Genomic DNA, 18516 nt, shown 5'->3' on the forward strand with positions numbered 1-18516 from the left:
GAATTAGGGCCCTCCCAGCCCCCCCAAACCCCCGGGGGGGGCTCAGCCCCATCGCGGGACCCCCAGGGGATGTTTTGGGGAGGGGGGGGTGCCCCTAATCCCCCTCACCCCACCCCCCCCCCAAAAAATAAAAATAAACATCTGGTTTAATTGGGGGAGGGCGAGGGGATTTTGGGAGTTCGGCCAAATCGGGGGGGGCTCCTCCCCCTCCCCTTCCCCATCAGCATCTGGAGAGACCCCGAGGGGGGGTTGGATTTGGGGGGGGGGGGTGGATTTGGGGGGGATTTGGGGGGGTCAGGACGGGGGCGGCCCCCACCCCGCAGTCCCCAGCGGCTGCAGAGGGAGCGGAGCAACCACGGGCCAGGTGAGCGGGGTGGGGGGAGCGGGACCCCCAAATCGGGGGGCTGGGGACCCCCGAACCCCCCCGAGATGGGGACAGAGCCCCCAGACCCATGGGGACCCCCAAATGGGGGTGCTGGGGACCCCCAAACCACCCCCCAAGGAGGGGACAGAGCCCCCAGACCCATGGGGACCCCCAAATTGGGGGGGCTGGGGACCCCCAAAATCCCCCCCGAGATGGGGACTGAGCCCCCAGACCCATGGGGACACCCAAACCCCCCCTCAAGGAGGGGACAGAGCCCCCAACCCATAGGGACCCCCAAAACTGGGGGGGCTGGGGACCCCCAAAATCCCCCCCCAATGAGGGGACAGAGCCCCAAGCCCCATGGGAAGCTGCTCCCCACTTTTGGGGGGTTCTCTGCCTCTTGGGGTGTCCCTCCCTGCCCCACTGGGGGTCATTATCCCCCTCCCCACCCCACTGAGATCCCCCCACCCCAATTGGTGCCACCCCTCATCCCCCGGGTGCCCTCCCTGTCACCGCCCTCTGTCCCCTCCTGCCCACCCTGGTGCCCCTGGGGTACGACCCCCACCCCATAGAGAGTCACCCCTGCCCTGTGGGGGTCCCCACCCTGCTGTCCCTGTGCCCCCCTGCCCCACAACGAGCCACCCCTGCCCCACGGGGTGCCACCCCCACTGTCCCTGTGCCCCCTTGGCACCCACCCTGCCCCATAGGGGTCCCCCCCTGCTGTCCCTGTGCCCCCTTGGCACCCACCCTGCCCCATAGCGAGCCACCCCTGCCCTATGGAGTGCCACCCCCACTGTCCCTGTGCTCCCCTAACCCACAACGAGCCACCCCTGCCCCATGGGGTGCCACCCCCACTGTCCCTGTGCCCTCCTGGCACCCACCCTGCCCCATAGGGCCCCCACCTTGCTGTCCCTGTGCCCCCTTGGCACCCACCCGGCCCCATAGCGAGCCACCCCTGCCCTATGGAGTGCCACCCCCACTGTCCCTGTGCCCCCCTGGCACCCACCCTGCCCCACAGCGAGCCACCACTACCCCACAGGAAGCTACCCCTGCCCCATAGGGAGCCACCTCTGCCCCATAGGGAGCCACCTCTGCCCCATAGGAAGCCACTCCTGCCCCATGGGGTGCCACCCCCACTGTCCCTGTGCCCCCCTGGCACCCACCCTGCCCCATAGGGGTCCCCCGCTGCTGTCCCTGTGCCCCCTTGGCACCCACCCTGCCCCACAGCGAGCCACCCCTGCCCCACAGCGAGCCACCACTACCCCCCATCACCCCCTAACCCCCTTTTTTTTTCCCCCCCCACAGCCCACCATGCCACCCCTACCCGCCACGCTGACCACCCTACTGACCACCCTACTGGCCGCCCTGCTCTCCCTCTGCCCCCCAAGCCGCTGCCCCCCGGCGCCCACCCAGCCCCACGCCATCCGCCTGGAGGGCGACCTGACTCTGGGGGGGCTGTTCCCGGTGCACGCCCGCGGCCCGGCCGGGGTTCCGTGCGGGCCGGTCAAGAAGGAGAAGGGAATCCACCGGCTGGAGGCGATGCTGTACGCGCTGGACCGCGTCAACGGCGACCCACGCGTGCTGCCCAACCTGACGCTGGGCGCCCGGATCCTGGACACCTGCTCGCGGGACACGTACGCGCTGGAGCAGGCGCTGAGCTTCGTGCGCAGCCTGCTGCCCCCCGAGGGAGGCGAGGGCAGCTGCCCCGACGGCTCCGCGCCGCGCCGGCCCCCGCCCGAGCGCCTGGTGGGCGTCATCGGGGCTTCGGCCAGCTCCGTGTCCATCATGGTGGCCAACGTGCTGCGGCTGTTTGCGGTGGGTTCTGGGGGGGTTTGGGGACGTGGGGGGCATGGAGGGACACTGGGGACACTGGGGACATTGGGGACAAGGAGGGACACTGGGGACACAGAGGGGTCATCGGGGCTTCGGCCAGCTCCGTGTCCATCATGGTGGCCAACGTGCTGCGGCTGTTTGCGGTGGGTTTGGGGGGGTTTGGGGACATTGGGGACATGGAGGGACACTGGGAATGGGGGACATGGAAGGGTATGGGGAAACTGGGGACCTTGGGGACATGAAAGGGACATTGGTGCCTTGGCCAGCTCGGTGTCCATCATGGTGGCCAATGTGCTGCGGCTGTTTGCGGTAGGTTTGGGGGTGTTTGGGGACATTGGGGACATGGAGGGGACATTGGGAATGGGGGACATGGAGGGACAGTGGGGACATTGGGGACACGGGACATTGGTACCTCGGCCAGCTCCGTGTCCATCATGGTGGCCAACGTGCTGCGGCTGTTTGCGGTGGGTTCTGGGGGGGTTTGGGGACATTGGGGCATGGAGGGACATTGGGGACATTGGGGACACTGGGGACATGAAGAGGTGTTAGGGACATGGAGGGACATTGGGGACATGGAGGGACACTGGGGACACAGAGGGGTCATCGGGGCTTCGGCCAGCTCGGTGTCCATCATGGTGGCCAACGTGCTGCGGCTGTTTGCGGTGGGTTTGGGGGGGTTTGGGGACATTGGGGACATGGAGGGGACATTGGGAATGGGGGACATGGAGGGACAGTGGGGACATTGGGGACACGGGACATTGGTACCTCGGCCAGCTCGGTGTCCATCATGGTGGCCAACGTGCTGCGGCTGTTTGCGGTGGGTTTGGGGGGGTTTGGGGACATGGGGGGCATGGAGGGACACTGGGGACATTGGGGACACTGGGGACATGAAGAGGTGTTAGGGACATGGAGGGACATTGGGGACATGGAGGGACACTGGGGACACAGAGGGGTCATTGAGGCTTCGGCCAGCTCGGTGTCCATCATGGTGGCCAACGTGCTGCGGCTGTTTGCAGTGGGTTTGGGGGGGTTTTGGGGGGGTTTGGGGACATGGAGGGACATTGGGGACATGAAGAGGTTTTAGGGACATGGAGGGACACTGGGGACACAGGTCATTGGGGCTTTGGCTAGTTTGGTGTCCATCATGGTGGCCAATGTGCTGCGGCTGTTTGTGGTGAGTTTGGGGTTGTTTGGGGGCGTTGGGGACATTTGGGGGCTTTGGGGACATGAAGGGACACTGGGTATGGGGGACACCGAGGGGACACCGAGGGGACATGGGTGTCACTGGCGCCACTGCCCTCTCTGTGCCCATCACGGTGGCCGATGTCCAGCAGCTCTTTGTGGTCACTGGGGGTGTTGGGGACACGGGGGTGTTGGGGACATTGGGGGGGTGTTGGGGACACTGGGGGTGCTGGGAACATTGGGGAGGGGATGTTGGGGACATTGGGGGTGTTGGGGACACTGGGGTGTTGGGGACATTGGGGGGTGTTTGGGACACTGGGGGTGTTTGGGACACTGGGGTGTTGGGGACACTGGGGTGTTGGGGACATTGGGGAGGGGATGTTGGGGACATTGGGGGATGTTGGGGACATTTGGGGGAACGTGGCACTGTTTTGGCTGGGGGGACACTGAGGGGACAAGGGACAGCGCTGTCCTCAGTGTCCTCACGGTGTCCCCTGTGAGGGGGGGGGCCTGGACACCTGGTCCCCCTCTGTGTCCCCTCCCCCCCCCGGGTCCCTTCCAGAACCTTCCCCCCTCCCCCCGGGTGTTACCCACAATCCCCTGGGACGGCAGCAAATGGCCCGGGGGGATTAGGGGGGATTAGGGACAGGGACAGCGACAGGGACAGCGACAGGGAGGGGGGGGGTCCCACCGTGCCAGGTCCCCTAGGTGTCCCCCGGGGCTCCCCCTGCGAGTCCTCGATGTCCCCTCTGTCCCTGATGTCCCCTCTGCCCCCCCTCTCCCCAATGTCCCCAGTGTCCCTGATATGTCCATGATGTCCCCAGTGTCCCCAATGTCCCCAGTGTCCCCCGGACCCCTCCTACATCAACAGCCCCACACTGTCCCTGACATGTCCCCAATGTCCCAATGTCCCAAATGTCCCCAATGTCTCCAATCTCCCCAGTGTCCCCAGTGTCCCCAATGTCCCCAATGTCCCCAGATCCCCCAGATCAGCTATGCCTCCACGGCCCCGGAGCTGTCGGACCCCTGTGTGTCCCCATGTCCCCAATGCCCACAGTGTCCCCAATGTCCCTGACATGCCCCAATGTCCCCAATGTCCCCAATGTCACAATGTCCCTGACATGTCCCCAATGTCCCCAGTGTCCCCAGATCCCCCAGATCAGCTACGCCTCCACGGCCCCTGAGCTGTCGGACCCCTGTGTGTCCCCAATGTCCCTGACATGTCCCCAATGTCACAATGTCCCCAATGTCCCAATTCCCCCAATGTTCAAATTCCCTCAATGTCCCTGATGTCCCTCTTTCTCTAGCATGTCCCCAATGTCCCCAATGTCCCCAATGTGACAATATCCCCCGTGTCCCCAGATCCCCCAGATCAGCTACGCCTCCACAGCCCCCGAGCTGTCGGACCCCTGTGTGTCCCCAATGTCCCCAATGCCCCCAGTGTCCCCAATGTCCCCAATGTCCACAATGTCCCCAATGTCCCCAATGTCCCCATGTCCCCAGATCCCCCAGATCAGCTACGCCTCCACGGCCCCCGAGCTGTCGGACCCCTGTGTGTCCCCAATGTCCCCAATGCCCCCAGTGTCCCCAGTGTCCCCAATGTCCCCAATGTCCCAAATGTCCCCAATGTCACAATGTCCCTGACATGTCCCCAATGTCCCCATGTCCCCAGATCCCCCAGATCAGCTACGCCTCCACGGCCCCCGAGCTGTCGGACCCCTGTGTGTCCCCAATGTCCCCAATGTCACAATGTCCCTGGCATGTCCCCGATGTCCCTGGCATGTCCCCAATATCCCCGTGTCCCCAGATCCCCCAGATCAGCTATGCCTCCACGGCCCCCGAGCTGTCGGACCCCTGTGTGTCCCCAGTGTCCCCAATGCCCCCAGTGTCCCCAATATCCCTGACATGCCCCAATGTCCCCAATGTCCCCAATGTCTCTCTGTCCCTGACATGTCCCCAATGTCCCCGTGTCCCCAGATCCCCCAGATCAGCTACGCCTCCACGGCCCCCGAGCTGTCTGACCCCTGTGTGTCCCCAGTGTCCCCAATGCCCCCAGTGTCCCCAATATCCCTGACATGCCCCAATGTCCCCAATGTCCCCAATGTCACAATGTCCCTGACATGTCCCCAATATCCCCAATGTCCCCAGATCCCCCAGATCAGCTACGCCTCCACGGCCCCCGAGCTGTCGGACCCCGGCCGTTACGAGTTCTTCTCGCGGGTGGTGCCGCCGGACTCGTACCAGGCGCAGGCCATGGTGGCCGTGGTGCGGGCGCTGGGCTGGAGCTACGTCAGCACGCTGGCCTCCGAGGGCAACTACGGCGAGAGCGGCGTTGAGGCCTTCGTGCAGAGCTCGCGGGAGGCCGGTGAGGGCGCGGAGGGGGTTAAACTGGGAGTACTGGGAGCACTGGGGGTACTGGGAGTGCTGGGAGTACTGGGAGTGCTGGGAGTACTGGGAGTACTGGGAGTGCTGGGAGTGCTGGGAATACTGGGAGTACTGGGAGTGCTGGGAGTACTGGGAGCGCTGGGAGTGCTGGGAGTACTGGGAGTGCTGAGAGTGCTGGGAGCACTGGGAGCGCTGGGAGTGCTGGGAGCGCTGGGAGTACTGGGAGTGCTGGGAGTACTGGGAGCACTGGGAGTGCTGTGAGTGCTGGGAGTGCTGGGAGTACTGGGAGTACTGGGAGTACTGGGAGTGCTGGGAGTACTGGGAGTGCTGGGAGTACTGGGAGTGCTGGGTTATACTGGGAGTACTGGGAGCGCTGGGAGTACTGGGAGTACTGGGAGTACTGGGAGTGCTGGGAGTGCTGGGAGTACTGGGAGTACTGGGAGTGCTGGGAGCGCTGGGAGTACTGGGAGTGCTGGGAGTGCTGGGAGTGCTGGGATGTGCTGGGAGTGCTGGGATATACTGGGAGTACTGGGAGTACTGGGAGTGCTGGGAGTGCTGGGAGTGCTGGGAGTGCTGGGAGTACTGGGAGTGCTGAGAGTGCTGGGAGTGCTGAGAGTGCTGGGAGTACTGGGAGCACTGGGAGCACTGGGAGTGCTGGGAGTGCTGGGAGTGCTGGGATATAGTGGGAGTACTGGGAGCACTGGGAGTGCTGGGAGTACTGGGAGCACTGGGAGTACTGGGAGTGCAGGGAGTGCTGGGAGTGCTGGGAGTACTGGGAGTGCTGGGAGTACTGGGAGTGCTGGGATATACTGGGAGTACTGGGAGTACTGGGAGTGCTGGGAGTGCTGGGATATACTGGGAGTACTGGGAGCACTGGGAGTGCTGGGAGTGCTGGGAGTGCTGGGAGTACTGGGTTGTATTGGGTTGTACTGGGGCTATATTGGGTTATACTGGGTAATATTGGGTTGTACTGGGTTGTACTGGGTAATACTGGGTTGTACTGTGTTATACTGAGTTGTACTGGGTTGTATTGGGAGTACTGGAGCTACATTGGGTTATACTGGGTTATACTGGGTTATACTGGGTTATACTGAGTTGTATTGGGTTGTACTGAGTTGTACTGGGTTGTATCGGGTTGTACTGGGGGTGCTGGGTTGTACTGGGAGTACTGGGAGTACTGGGAGTGCTGGGAGTGCTGGGAGTGCTGGGAGTACTGGGGGTACTGGGAGTAATGGGAGCGCTGAGAGTGCTGGGAGTACTGGGTTGTATTGGGTTGTACTGGGGCTATATTGGGTTATACTGGGTAATACTGGGTTGTACTGTGTTATACTGAGTTGTACTGGGTTGTACTGAGTTGTACTGGGGTGTATGGGAGTACTGGGGCTACATTGGGTTGTACTGGGTTATACTGGGTTATACTGGGTTGTACTGTGTTGTACTGAGTTGTATTGGGTTGTTCTGAGTTGTACTGGGTTGTATCGGGTTGTACTGGGGGGTGCTGGGTTGTACTGGGAGTACCGGGAGTGCTGGGAGTGCTGGGATATGCTGGGAGTGCTGGGATGTATTGGGAGTACTGGGTTATACTGGGTTATATTGGCTTGTATTGTGTTGTAATGTGTTATACTGGGAGTGCTGGGAGTGCTGGGATATGCTGGGAGTACTGGGAGTGCAGGGTTATACTGGTTGTACTGGGTTATACTGGGTTGTACTGGGAGTACTGGGTTATATTGGGTTGTACTGGGAGTGCTGGGAGCACTGGGAGTACTGGGTGTGCTGGGATATACTGGTTGTACTGGGTTATACTGGGTTGTACTGGGAGTACTGGGTTATACTGAGTTGTACTGGGTTGTACTGAGTTGTACTGGGTTGTATTGGGAGTACTGGAGCTTTATTTGGTTATACTGGGTTATACTGGGTTATACTGAGTTGTACTGGGTTGTACTTGGTTATATTGGGTTGTATTGGGTTGTACTGAGGTTATACTGGGTTTATACTGGGTTATACTGGGAGTACTGGGAGTGCTGGGAGTAATGGGATGTATTGGGAGTACTGGGGCTATATTGGGTTGTACTGGGTTATACTGAGTTGTACTGGGTTGTACTTGGTTATATTGGGTTATATTGGGTTGTATTGGGTTGTACTGGGTTATACTGGGAGTACTGGGAGTGCTGGCAGTAATGGGATGTATTGGGAGTACTGGGGCTATATGGGTTGTACTGGGTTATACTGGGTTGTACTGGGTTGTACTGGATTGTATTGGGATGATAGTGGGAGTACTGGTCACTATCGGTCTGTACCAGTCCGTACTGGCCCATATCCACCCATACCAGTCCATACTGGTCCGTACTGGTCTGTACCATTCCATAGTGGTCCGTACTGATCTGTACTGGTCCGTACCGGTCTGTACTGGTCCGTACTGATCTGTACTGGTCTGTACCGGTCTGTACTGGTCTGTACCGGTCTGTACTGGTCTGTACCGGTCTCTACCAGTCCGTACTGGCCCATATCCACCCATACCAGTCCATACTGGTCCGTACTGGTCCGTACTGGTCCGTACTGATCTGTACTGGTCTTTACTGGTCTGTACCGGTCTGTACTGGTCTTTACCAGTCCATACTGGTCCATGCCGGTCCATACTGGTCCATACTGGTCCATACCGTTCCATACTGGCCTGTACCGGTCTCTACCATTCCATACTGGTCCGTACTGATCCGTACTGGCCCATACTGGTCCATACTGGTCCGTACTGGTCCGTACTGGTCTGTACTGGTCTGTACTCGTCCATACCAGTCCATACCAGTCCATACTGATCCATACCATTCCATACTGATCCGTACTGATCCGTACTGGTCCATACCGGTCCATACTGGTCCGTACTGGTCCGTACTGGTCTGTACTGGTCCGTACTGATCTGTACTGGTCCGTACCGGTCTGTACTGGTCTGTACCGGTCTGTACTGGTCTTTACCAGTCCATACTGGCCCGTACTGGTCCATACCGTTCCATACTGGTTTGTACCGGTCTCTACCATTCCATACTGGTCCGTACTGATCCGTACTGGTCCATACCGGTCCATACTGGTCCGTACTGGTCCGTACTGGTCCGTGCTGGCGCAGGCGGCCTGTGCATCGCCCAGTCCATCAAGATCCCGCGGGAGCCGAAGCCGGGCGAGTTCGCCAAGGTCATCGGGCGCCTCATGGAGACGTCGACGGCGCGCGGGGTCGTGCTGTTCGCCAACGAGGACGACATCCGGTGAGACCAGTGCAAACCAGTCACACCAGTAACGCACCGGAACACACCGGTCCTGCCCGCTCCCTGCCCAGTGCCGCTGCAGTTCGTCCCAGTTCGTCCCAGTTCATCCCAGTCCAGTCAGATCCCTTCCCCATGCTCCTCACCTGCTGGAGTTCGTCCCAGTTCATCCCAGTTTGTCCCAGTTCGTCCCAGTTCATCCCAGTTCATCCCAGTCCAGTCAGGTCCCTTCACCGTGCTCCTCACCTGCTGGAGTTCGTCCCAGTTCATCCCAGTTCGTCCCAGTTCATCCCAGTCCAGTCAGGTCCCTTCCCCGTGCTTCTCACCTGCTGGAGCTTGTCCCAGTTCATCCCAGTTTGTTCCAGTTCATTCCAGTTCATCCCAGTTCATCCCAGTTCATCCCAGTCCAGGTCCCTTCCCAGTGCTCCTCACTTGCTGGAGCTTGTCCCCATCCCAGTTTGTCCCAGTTCATCCCAGTCCAGTCAGGTCCCTTCCACATGCTCCTCACCTGCTGGAGTTTGTCCCAGTTTGTCCCAGTTCATCCCAGTTCATCCCAGTCCAGTCAGGTCCCTTCCCCGTGCTCCTCACCTGCTAGAGGTCGTCCCAGTTCATTCCAGTTCATCCCAGTTCATCCCAGTTCAGTCAGGTCCCTTCCCCGTGCTCCTCACCAGCTGGAGTTCGTCCCAGTTCATCCCAGTTTGTCCCAGTTCATCCCAGTTCATCCCAGTCCAGTCAGGTCCCTTCCCCGTGCTCCTCACCTGCTAGAGGTCGTCCCAGTTTGTCCCAGTTCATCCCAGTTCATCCCAGTCCAGTCAGGTCCCGTCCCCGTGCTCCTCACCAGCTGGAGTTCGTCCCAGTTCATCCCAGTTCATCCCAGTAGCTCCCCAGTCCATCCCTGTAGCCCGAATCCCTCCCAGTACCCTGTAGTCCCTCCCCAGTAGCCCCCAGCCAGATCCCAGTAGCCCGCAGTCCATCCCAGTAGCCTCTATTCCATCCCAGCAGCCCCCAGCCCATCCCAGTTTGCCCAGTTTGCCATGTCTGCAGGCGGGTGCTGTAGTCCATCCCAGTACCCCCCAGTCCACCCCAGTCCATCCCAGTCCATCCCAGCAGCCCGTATTCCATCCCAGTACCCCCCAGTTCATCCCAGTCCATCCCAGTAGCCTCCAGTTCATCCCAGTCCATCCCAGTCCATCCTAGTACATTCCAGTAGCCTGGAGTCCACCCCAGTCCATCCCAATAGCCCCAGCCCATCCCAGTTTGCCCAGTGTCCTGTCCCTGCAGGCGAATGCTTTAGTAAATCCCAGTAACCCCCAGTCCCTCCCAGTAGCCCCCAGTCCCTCCCAGTAGCCCCCAGTCCCTCCCAGTAGCCCCCAGTCCCTCCCAGTAGCCCTCAGCCTCATCCCAGTAGCCCCTGATCCTTCTCAGTAGCCTGAGCCTCTTCCAGTAGCCCCCAGTCCATCCCAGTTTGCCCAGTGTCCCCTCCCTGCAGGCAGGTGCTGCAGGCCATCCAACCACCCCCCAGTTTGCCCAGATTGCCCAGTACCCCCCAGTCCATCCCAGTTTGCCCAGTTTCCCCAGCATCCTGTCCTGCAGGCGGGTGTGTCGTCCATCCCAGTCCGCCCAGTTCACCCAGTTTCCCGTCCCCAGGCACGTGCTGGAGGCGGCCACGCTGGCCAACCTGTCCGGCCACTTCTCGTGGGTGGGCTCGGACAGCTGGGGCGCCAAGATGGCGCCGGTGCAGGGGCTGGAGGAGGCGGCGAGCGGGGCCATCACCATCCTGCCCAAACGGGCCTCGGTGCCAGGTGAGCAACTGGGATAAACTGGGAGCACTGGGGGGGCCATCACCATCCTGCCCAAACGGGCCTCGGTGCCTGGTGAGCAACTGGGAGCACTGGGATAAACTGGGAGCACTGGGATAAACTGGGAGCACTGGGGGGGCCATCACCATCCTGCCCAAACGGGCCTCGGTGCCAGGTGAGCAACTGGGATAAACTGGGATAAACTGGGAGCACTGGGGGGGCCATCACCATCCTGCCCAAACGGGCCTCGGTGCCTGGTGAGCAACTGGGATAAACTGGGATAAACTGGGAGCACTGGGGGGGCCATCACCATCCTGCCCAAACGGGCCTCGGTGCCTGGTGAGCAACTGGGATAAACTGGGATAAACTGGGAGCACTGGGGGGGCCATCACCATCCTGCCCAAACGGGCCTCGGTGCCTGGTGAGCGACTGGGAGCACTGGGATAAACTGGGAGCACTGGGGGGCCATCACCATCCTGCCCAAACGGGCCTCGGTGCCTGGTGAGCGACTGGGAGCACTGGGATAAACTGGGAGCACTGGGGGGGCCATCACCATCCTGCCCAAACGGGCCTCGGTGCCAGGTGAGCGACTGGGAGCACTGGGATAAACTGGGATAAACTGGGAGCACTGGGGGGGCCATCACCATCCTGCCCAAACGGGCCTCGGTGCCAGGTGAGCAACTGGGAGCACTGGGATAAACTGGGATAAACTGGGAGCACTGGGGGGGCCATCACCATCCTGCCCAAACGGGCCTCGGTGCCTGGTGAGCGACTGGGAGCACTGGGATAAACTGGGAGCACTGGGGGGCCATCACCATCCTGCCCAAACGGGCCTCGGTGCCAGGTGAGCAACTGGGAGCACTGGGATAAACTGGGAGCACTGGGGGGGGCCATCACCATCCTGCCCAAACGGGCCTCGGTGCCTGGTGAGCAACTGGGAGCACTGGGATAAACTGGGAGCACTGGGGGGGCCATCACCATCCTGCCCAAACGGGCCTCGGTGCCAGGTGAGCAACTGGGATAACCTGGGAGCACTGGGATAAACTGGGAGCACTGGGGGGGCCATCACCATCCTGCCCAAACGGGCCTCGGTGCCAGGTGAGCAACTGGGAGCACTGGGATAAACTGGGATAAACTGGGAGCACTGGGGGGGCCATCACCATCCTGCCCAAACGGGCCTCGGTGCCTGGTGAGCAACTGGGATAAACTGGGATAAACTGGGATAAACTGGGGGGGCCATCACCATCCTGCCCAAACGGGCCTCGGTGCCAGGTGAGCAACTGGGATAAACTGGGGTAAACTGGGAGCACTGGGGGGGCCATCACCATCCTGCCCAAACGGGCCTCGGTGCCTGGTGAGCAACTGGGAGCACTGGGATAAACTGGGATAAACTGGGAGCACTGGGGGGGCCATCACCATCCTACCCAAACGGGCCTCGGTGCCTGGTGAGCGACTGGGAGCACTGGGATAAACTGGGATAAACTGGGAGCACTGGGGGGCCATCACCATCCTGCCCAAACGGGCCTCGGTGCCAGGTGAGCGACTGGGAGCACTGGGATAAACTGGGAGCACTGGGGGGGCCATCACCATCCTGCCCAAACGGGCCTCGGTGCCTGGTGAGCAACTGGGAGCACTGGGATAAACTGGGAGCACTGGGATGGACTGGGAGCACTGGGGGATAATGCGGGGAATTGGGGCACTGGGCGGGCACTGGGACTGGGGGGCTATTGGGGTCACTGGGAGGGATTGGGGGGCACTGGGGGTCACTGGGAGGGACTGGGATGGACTCAGAGGCTAGTGGGATGGACTAGGGGGTTACTGGGAGGGACTGGAGAGTTACTGGGAGGGACTGGGGGCTCACTGGGAGGGACTGGGGGGTTACTGAGCTGGACTGGGGGGTTACTGGGATGAATTGGGGCTCACTGGGATGAACTGGGGGTTTACTGGGATGGACTGGGGGTCACTGGGATGGACTGGGGGGTTACTGGGATGAACTGGGGGTTACTGGAATGAACTGGGGGCTCACTGGGATGGACTGGAGGCTTACTGGGATGAACTGGGGGTTACTGGGATGAACTGGGGCTCACTGGGTGGGACTGGGGGGTTACTGGGATGAACTGGGAGCTCACTGGGAGTGACTGGGGAGTTACTGGGATAAACTGGGAGCTCACTGGGATGAACAGGGAGGTTACTGGGATGAACTGGGGCTCACTGGGATGAACTGGGGGCTCACTGGGATGAACTGGGGCTCACTGGGATGAACAGGGAGGTCACTGGGATGAACTGGGGGTTACTGGGATGAACTGGGGCTCACTGGGATGAACAGGGAGGTTACTGGGATGAACTGGGGCTCACTGGGATGAACAGGGAGGTCACTGGGATGAACTGGGGCTCACTGGGATGAACTGGGAGGTTACTGGGATGAACTGGGGCTCACTGGGATGAACTGGGGGCTCACTGGGATGAACTGGGAGGTTACTGGGATGAACTGGGGGTTTACTGGGATGAACTGGGGCTCACTGGGATGAACTGGGGCTCACTGGGATGAACTGGGGCTCACTGGGATGAACAGGGAGGTCACTGGGATGAACTGGGGGCTCACTGGGATGAACTGGGGGTTACTGGGATGAACTGGGAGGTTACTGGGATGAACTGGGGCTCACTGGGATGAGCTGGGGCTCACTGGGATGAACTGGGAGGTTACTGGGATGAACTGGGGGCTCACTGGGATGAACTGGTGGCTCACTGGGATGAACTGGGGCTCACTGGGATGAACTGGGAGGTTACTGGGATGAACTGGTGGCTCACTGGGATGAACTGGGGCTCACTGGATGAACCGCCCCAGGGTTTGACGAGTACTTCACGTCGCGCTCGCTGGAGAACAACCGCCGCAACCTCTGGTTCCACGAGTTCTGGGAGGACGATTTCAACTGCCGGCTGCCCCACGGCGGCGCGCCCCACGCAGAGCCCGGGGCCGGGGCGGCGCCCGTGCGCAAGTGCACGGGTGGGTACCCCACGGGACGCATGGGGACCATAGGGACACATAGGGACACATGGGGACCCCATAGAGACCCATAGGGACACATGGGGACACATAGGGACCCCATAGAGATCCCATAGAGACCCCATAGGGACACATAGGGACCCCATAGAGATCCCATAGAAACCCCCATGTGCAAGTGCACGGGTGGGTACCCCACGGGACACACAGGGACCATAGGGACACATAGGGACACATAGAGACCCCATAGAAACCCCCATGTGCAAGTGCACGGGTGGGTACCCCACGGGACACATGGGGACACATGGGGACGCATGGGGACACATAGGGACCCCATAGAGATCCCATAGAAACCCCCATGTGCAAGTGCACGGGTGGGTACCCCACGGGGACACATAGGGACCATAGGGACACATGGGGACACATAGAGACCCATAGGGACACATAGGGACACATGGGGACCCATAGAGACCCCATAGGGACACATAGGGACCCATAGAGACCCATAGGGACACATAGGGACACATGGGGACCCATCCCCACAGAGAGCCCGGGGGGGGCCGGGGCAGCGCCCGTGCTCAAGTGCACGGGTGGGTACCCCACGGGACACATAGGGACCATAGGGACACATGGGGACACATGGGGACACATATAGACCCATGTGCAAGTGCACGGGTGGGTACCCCACGGGACACATAGGGACCATAGGGACACATGGGGACACATAGAGACCCATAGGGACACATAGGGACCATAGAGACCCCATAGGGACACATAGGGACACATGGGGACCCATAGAGACCCATGGGGACACATAGGGACCATAGGGACCCCATAGAGGTCCCATAGAAACCCCCATGTGCAAATGCACGGGTGGGTACCCCACGGGACACATAGGGACCATAGGGACACATGGGGACACATGGGGACACATAGAGACCCATAGAGATCCCATAGAAGCCCCCATGTGCAAGTGCACGGGTGGGTACCCCACGGGACACATAGGGACCCATAGACACCCCATAGGGACACATAGAGACCCCATAGAGATCCCATAGAAACCCCCATGTGCAAGTGCACAGGTGAGTACCCCACGGGGACCTATAGGGACCATAGGGACACATGGGGACACATAGAGACCCATAGGGACACATAGGGACACATAGAGACCCATAGAGACCCCGGAGACCCCATAGAGATCCCATAGAAACCCCCATGTGCAAGTGCACGGGTGGGTACCCCACGGGGACCTATAGGGACCATAGGGACACATGGGGACACATAGAGACCCATAGGGACACATAGGGACACATGGGGACCCATAGAGACCCCGGAGACCCCATATAGACCCCATAGGGACCCCACAGAGAGCCCGGGGGGGGCCGGGGCAGCGCCCGTGCACAAGTGCACGGGTGGGTACCCCACGGGACACATAGGGACCCATAGGGACCATAGGGACACATAGAGACCCCATAGGGACCCATAGGGACACATGGGGACCCATAGAGACCCATAGGGACACATGGGGACACATAGAGACCCATAGAGATCCCATAGAAACCCCCATGTGCAAGTGCACGGGTGGGTACCCCACGGGGACACATAGGGACATATGGGGACACATGGGGACACATCCCCATAGACACCCCATGGGGACCCATAGGGACCACACGGACACATAGAGACCCATAGAGACCCCGGAGACCCCATATAGACCCCATAGGGACCCCACAGAGTGCCGGGGCGGCGCCCGTGCGCAAGTGCACGGGTGGGTACCCCACGGGACACATAGGGACCATAGGGACACATAGGGACACACAGAGACCCATAGAGACCCCGTAGGGACACATAGAGACCCCATAGAGATCCCATAGAAACCCCCATGTGCAAGTGCACGGGTGGGTACCCCACGGGGACCTATAGGGACCATAGGGACACATGGGGACCCATAGGGACACATAGGGACATATGGGGACACATGGGGACCCATAGAGACCCATAGGGACACATGGGGACACATAGAGACCCCATAGAGATCCCATAGAAACCCCCATGTGCAAGTGCACGGGTGGGTACCCCACGGGGACCTATAGGGACCATAGGGACACATGGGGACCCATAGGGACACATAGGGACATATGGGGACACATGGGGACCCATAGAGACCCATAGGGACACATGGGGACACATAGAGACCCATAGAGATCCCATAGAAACCCCCATGTGCAAGTGCACGGGTGGGTACCCCACGGGGACACATAGGGACCATAGGGACACATGGGGACCCATAGACACCCCATGGGGACCCATAGGGACCACACGGACACATAGAGACCCATAGAGACCCCGGAGACCCCATATAGACCCCATAGGGACCCCACAGAGAGCCCGGGGGGGGCCGTGGCGGCGCCCGTGCGCAAGTGCACGGGTGGGTACCCCGTGGGGACACATAGGGACCATGGGGACACATAGAGACCCATAGGGACCTGTAGGGACCCCATAGGGACACATAGGGACCCCATAGAGATCCCATAGAAACCCCCATGTGCAAGTGCACGGGTGGGTACCCCACGGGGACACATAGGGGCCACAGGGACACATAGGGACCCATAGGGACACATAGGGACATATGGGGACACATAGAGACCCATAGAGACCCCGGAGACCCCGTATAGACCCCATAGGGACCCCACAGAGAGCCCGGGGGGGGCCGGGGCGGCGCCCGTGCGCAAGTGCAGGGGTGGGTACCCCACGGGACACATAGGGACACATGGGGACACATGGGGACCCATAGAGACCCATAGGGACACATGGGGACACATAGGGACCATAGGGACCCCATAGAGATCCCATAGAAACCCCCATGTGCAAGTGCACGGGTGGGTACCCCACGGGGACCTATAGGGACCATAGGGACAAATGGGGACACATAGAGACCCCATAGGGACCCATAGAGACCCCATAGGGACACATAGGGACACATAGAGACCCCATAGAGATCCCATAGAAACCTCCATGTGCAAGTGCACGGGTGGGTACCCCACGGGGACACATAGGGACCATAGGGACACATGGGGACACATAGAGACCCATAGGGACACATAGGGACCATAGAGACCCCATAGGGACACATAGAGACACATAGGGACCATAGGGACCCCATAGGGACCCAAAGAGACCCATAGAGACCCTAGGGACCCATAGGGACACATAGAGATCCCATAGAAACCCCCATGTGCAAGTGCACAGGTGAGTACCCCATGGCGACCATAGGGACCCGTAGAGACCCCTGTGTGCAAGTGCACAGGTACTGACCCATAGGGACACATCGAAACCCATAGAGACCCATAGGGACCCACAGAGACCCCATAGAGTCCCCATAGAGATGCATAGGCACCCATAGGGACCCATAGAGACCCCAGAGACCCCATAGAGACCCATAGGGACCCATAGAGGCCCCATAGGGACCCCAAAGAGATCCCAAAGGGACCCCCCCATAGACACCCCATAGAGAACCCACAGAGATCCCATTGAGACCCCCAGAGGGATCCAAATTTTTGGGACTGACCCCTCTGTGGGGTGTCCATGGGGGAGTTTGGGGCTGCGGTGGCAGGTTTGGGGTGTCCCTGGTGGGTTTGGGGTGTCCATGGCGGGTTTAGGGCGTCTATGGCGGGTTTGGGGTGTCCCTGTTTGGTTTGGGGTGTCCCTGTCGGGTTTGGGGTTTCCGTGGAGGATTTAGGATTTAGTATTTGGGGTTCGGGTCCCCAGGCCGGGAGCGCATCGGGCGGGACTCGCCCTACGAGCAGGAGGGGAAGGTGCAGTTTGTGATGGACACCGCTCTGGCCATGGCGGGTTTGGGGTGTCCCTGTCGGGTTTGGGGTGTCCATGGAGGATTTGGGATTTAGGATTTGGGGTTCGGGTCCCCAGGCCGGGAGCGCATCGGGCGGGACTCGCCCTACGAGCAGGAGGGGAAGGTGCAGTTCGTCATCGACGCCGTCCTGGCCATGGCGCACGGGCTGCACTCCCTGCTGGGCGAGGCGTGCCCGGGCGGGGGGCTCTGCGCACACATGGACCCCCCCGACGGGCGCCGCCTGCTCACCCACATCCGCAGGGTGGCCTTCAACGGTACTGGGGGCACTGGGAGCACTGGGAGGGGGCTGGGGGCACTGGGAGGGGGCTGGGGTATGGGGGAGGGTACTGGGAGGGGGCTGGGATATGGGGTGGGGGGCACTGGAAGGGAGCTGGGATATGGGGTGGGGGCACTGGGAGCACTGGGAGGGGGCTGGGGTATGGGGGGAGAGGGCTGGGGTATGGGGTGGGGGGCACTGGGAGCACTGGGAGGGGGCTGGGGTATGGGGGAGGATCACTGGGAGGGAGCTGGGGTATGGGGTGGGAGGCACTGGGAGCACTGGGAGGGAGCTGGGAGCACTGGGAGGGGGCTGGGGTATGGGGGAGGAGCACTGGGAGGGAGCTGGGGTATGGGGTGGGGGGCACTGGGAGCACTGTGAGGGGGCTGGGGGCACTGTGAGGGGGCTGGGGTATGGGGTGGGGGCACTGGGAGCACTGGGAGGGAACTGGGGGCACTGGGAGGGGGCTGGGGTATGGGGGAGGAGCACTGGGAGGGAGCTGGGGTATGGGGTGGGGGCACTGGGAGCACTGGGAGGGAGCTGGGAGCACTGGGAAGGAGCTGGGATATGGAGTGGG

At 61.1% G+C, this 18516-nt stretch overlaps 1 protein-coding gene across 1 annotated transcript in view; it reads left to right on the forward strand.

Moving 5' to 3' along the window:
* Positions 1–1888: 1888 nt before the first annotated feature.
* Positions 1889–18516, forward strand: part of LOC130263367 (metabotropic glutamate receptor 6-like) — an 18093-nt gene continuing 1465 nt past the window's right edge. The window contains exons 1-6 of the mRNA XM_056510873.1: positions 1889–2179; positions 5528–5744; positions 8880–9015; positions 10660–10814; positions 13657–13815; positions 17740–17955. Coding sequence (XP_056366848.1) covers positions 1904–2179; positions 5528–5744; positions 8880–9015; positions 10660–10814; positions 13657–13815; positions 17740–17955 — 1159 coding nt within the window. The 5' untranslated portion in view covers positions 1889–1903. The remainder of the gene's footprint in view (positions 2180–5527; positions 5745–8879; positions 9016–10659; positions 10815–13656; positions 13816–17739; positions 17956–18516) is intronic.

The sequence above is a fragment of the Oenanthe melanoleuca genome, chromosome 25 (assembly GCF_029582105.1).
Source record: "Oenanthe melanoleuca isolate GR-GAL-2019-014 chromosome 25, OMel1.0, whole genome shotgun sequence".
Taxonomy (NCBI): Eukaryota; Metazoa; Chordata; class Aves; order Passeriformes; family Muscicapidae; genus Oenanthe; species Oenanthe melanoleuca.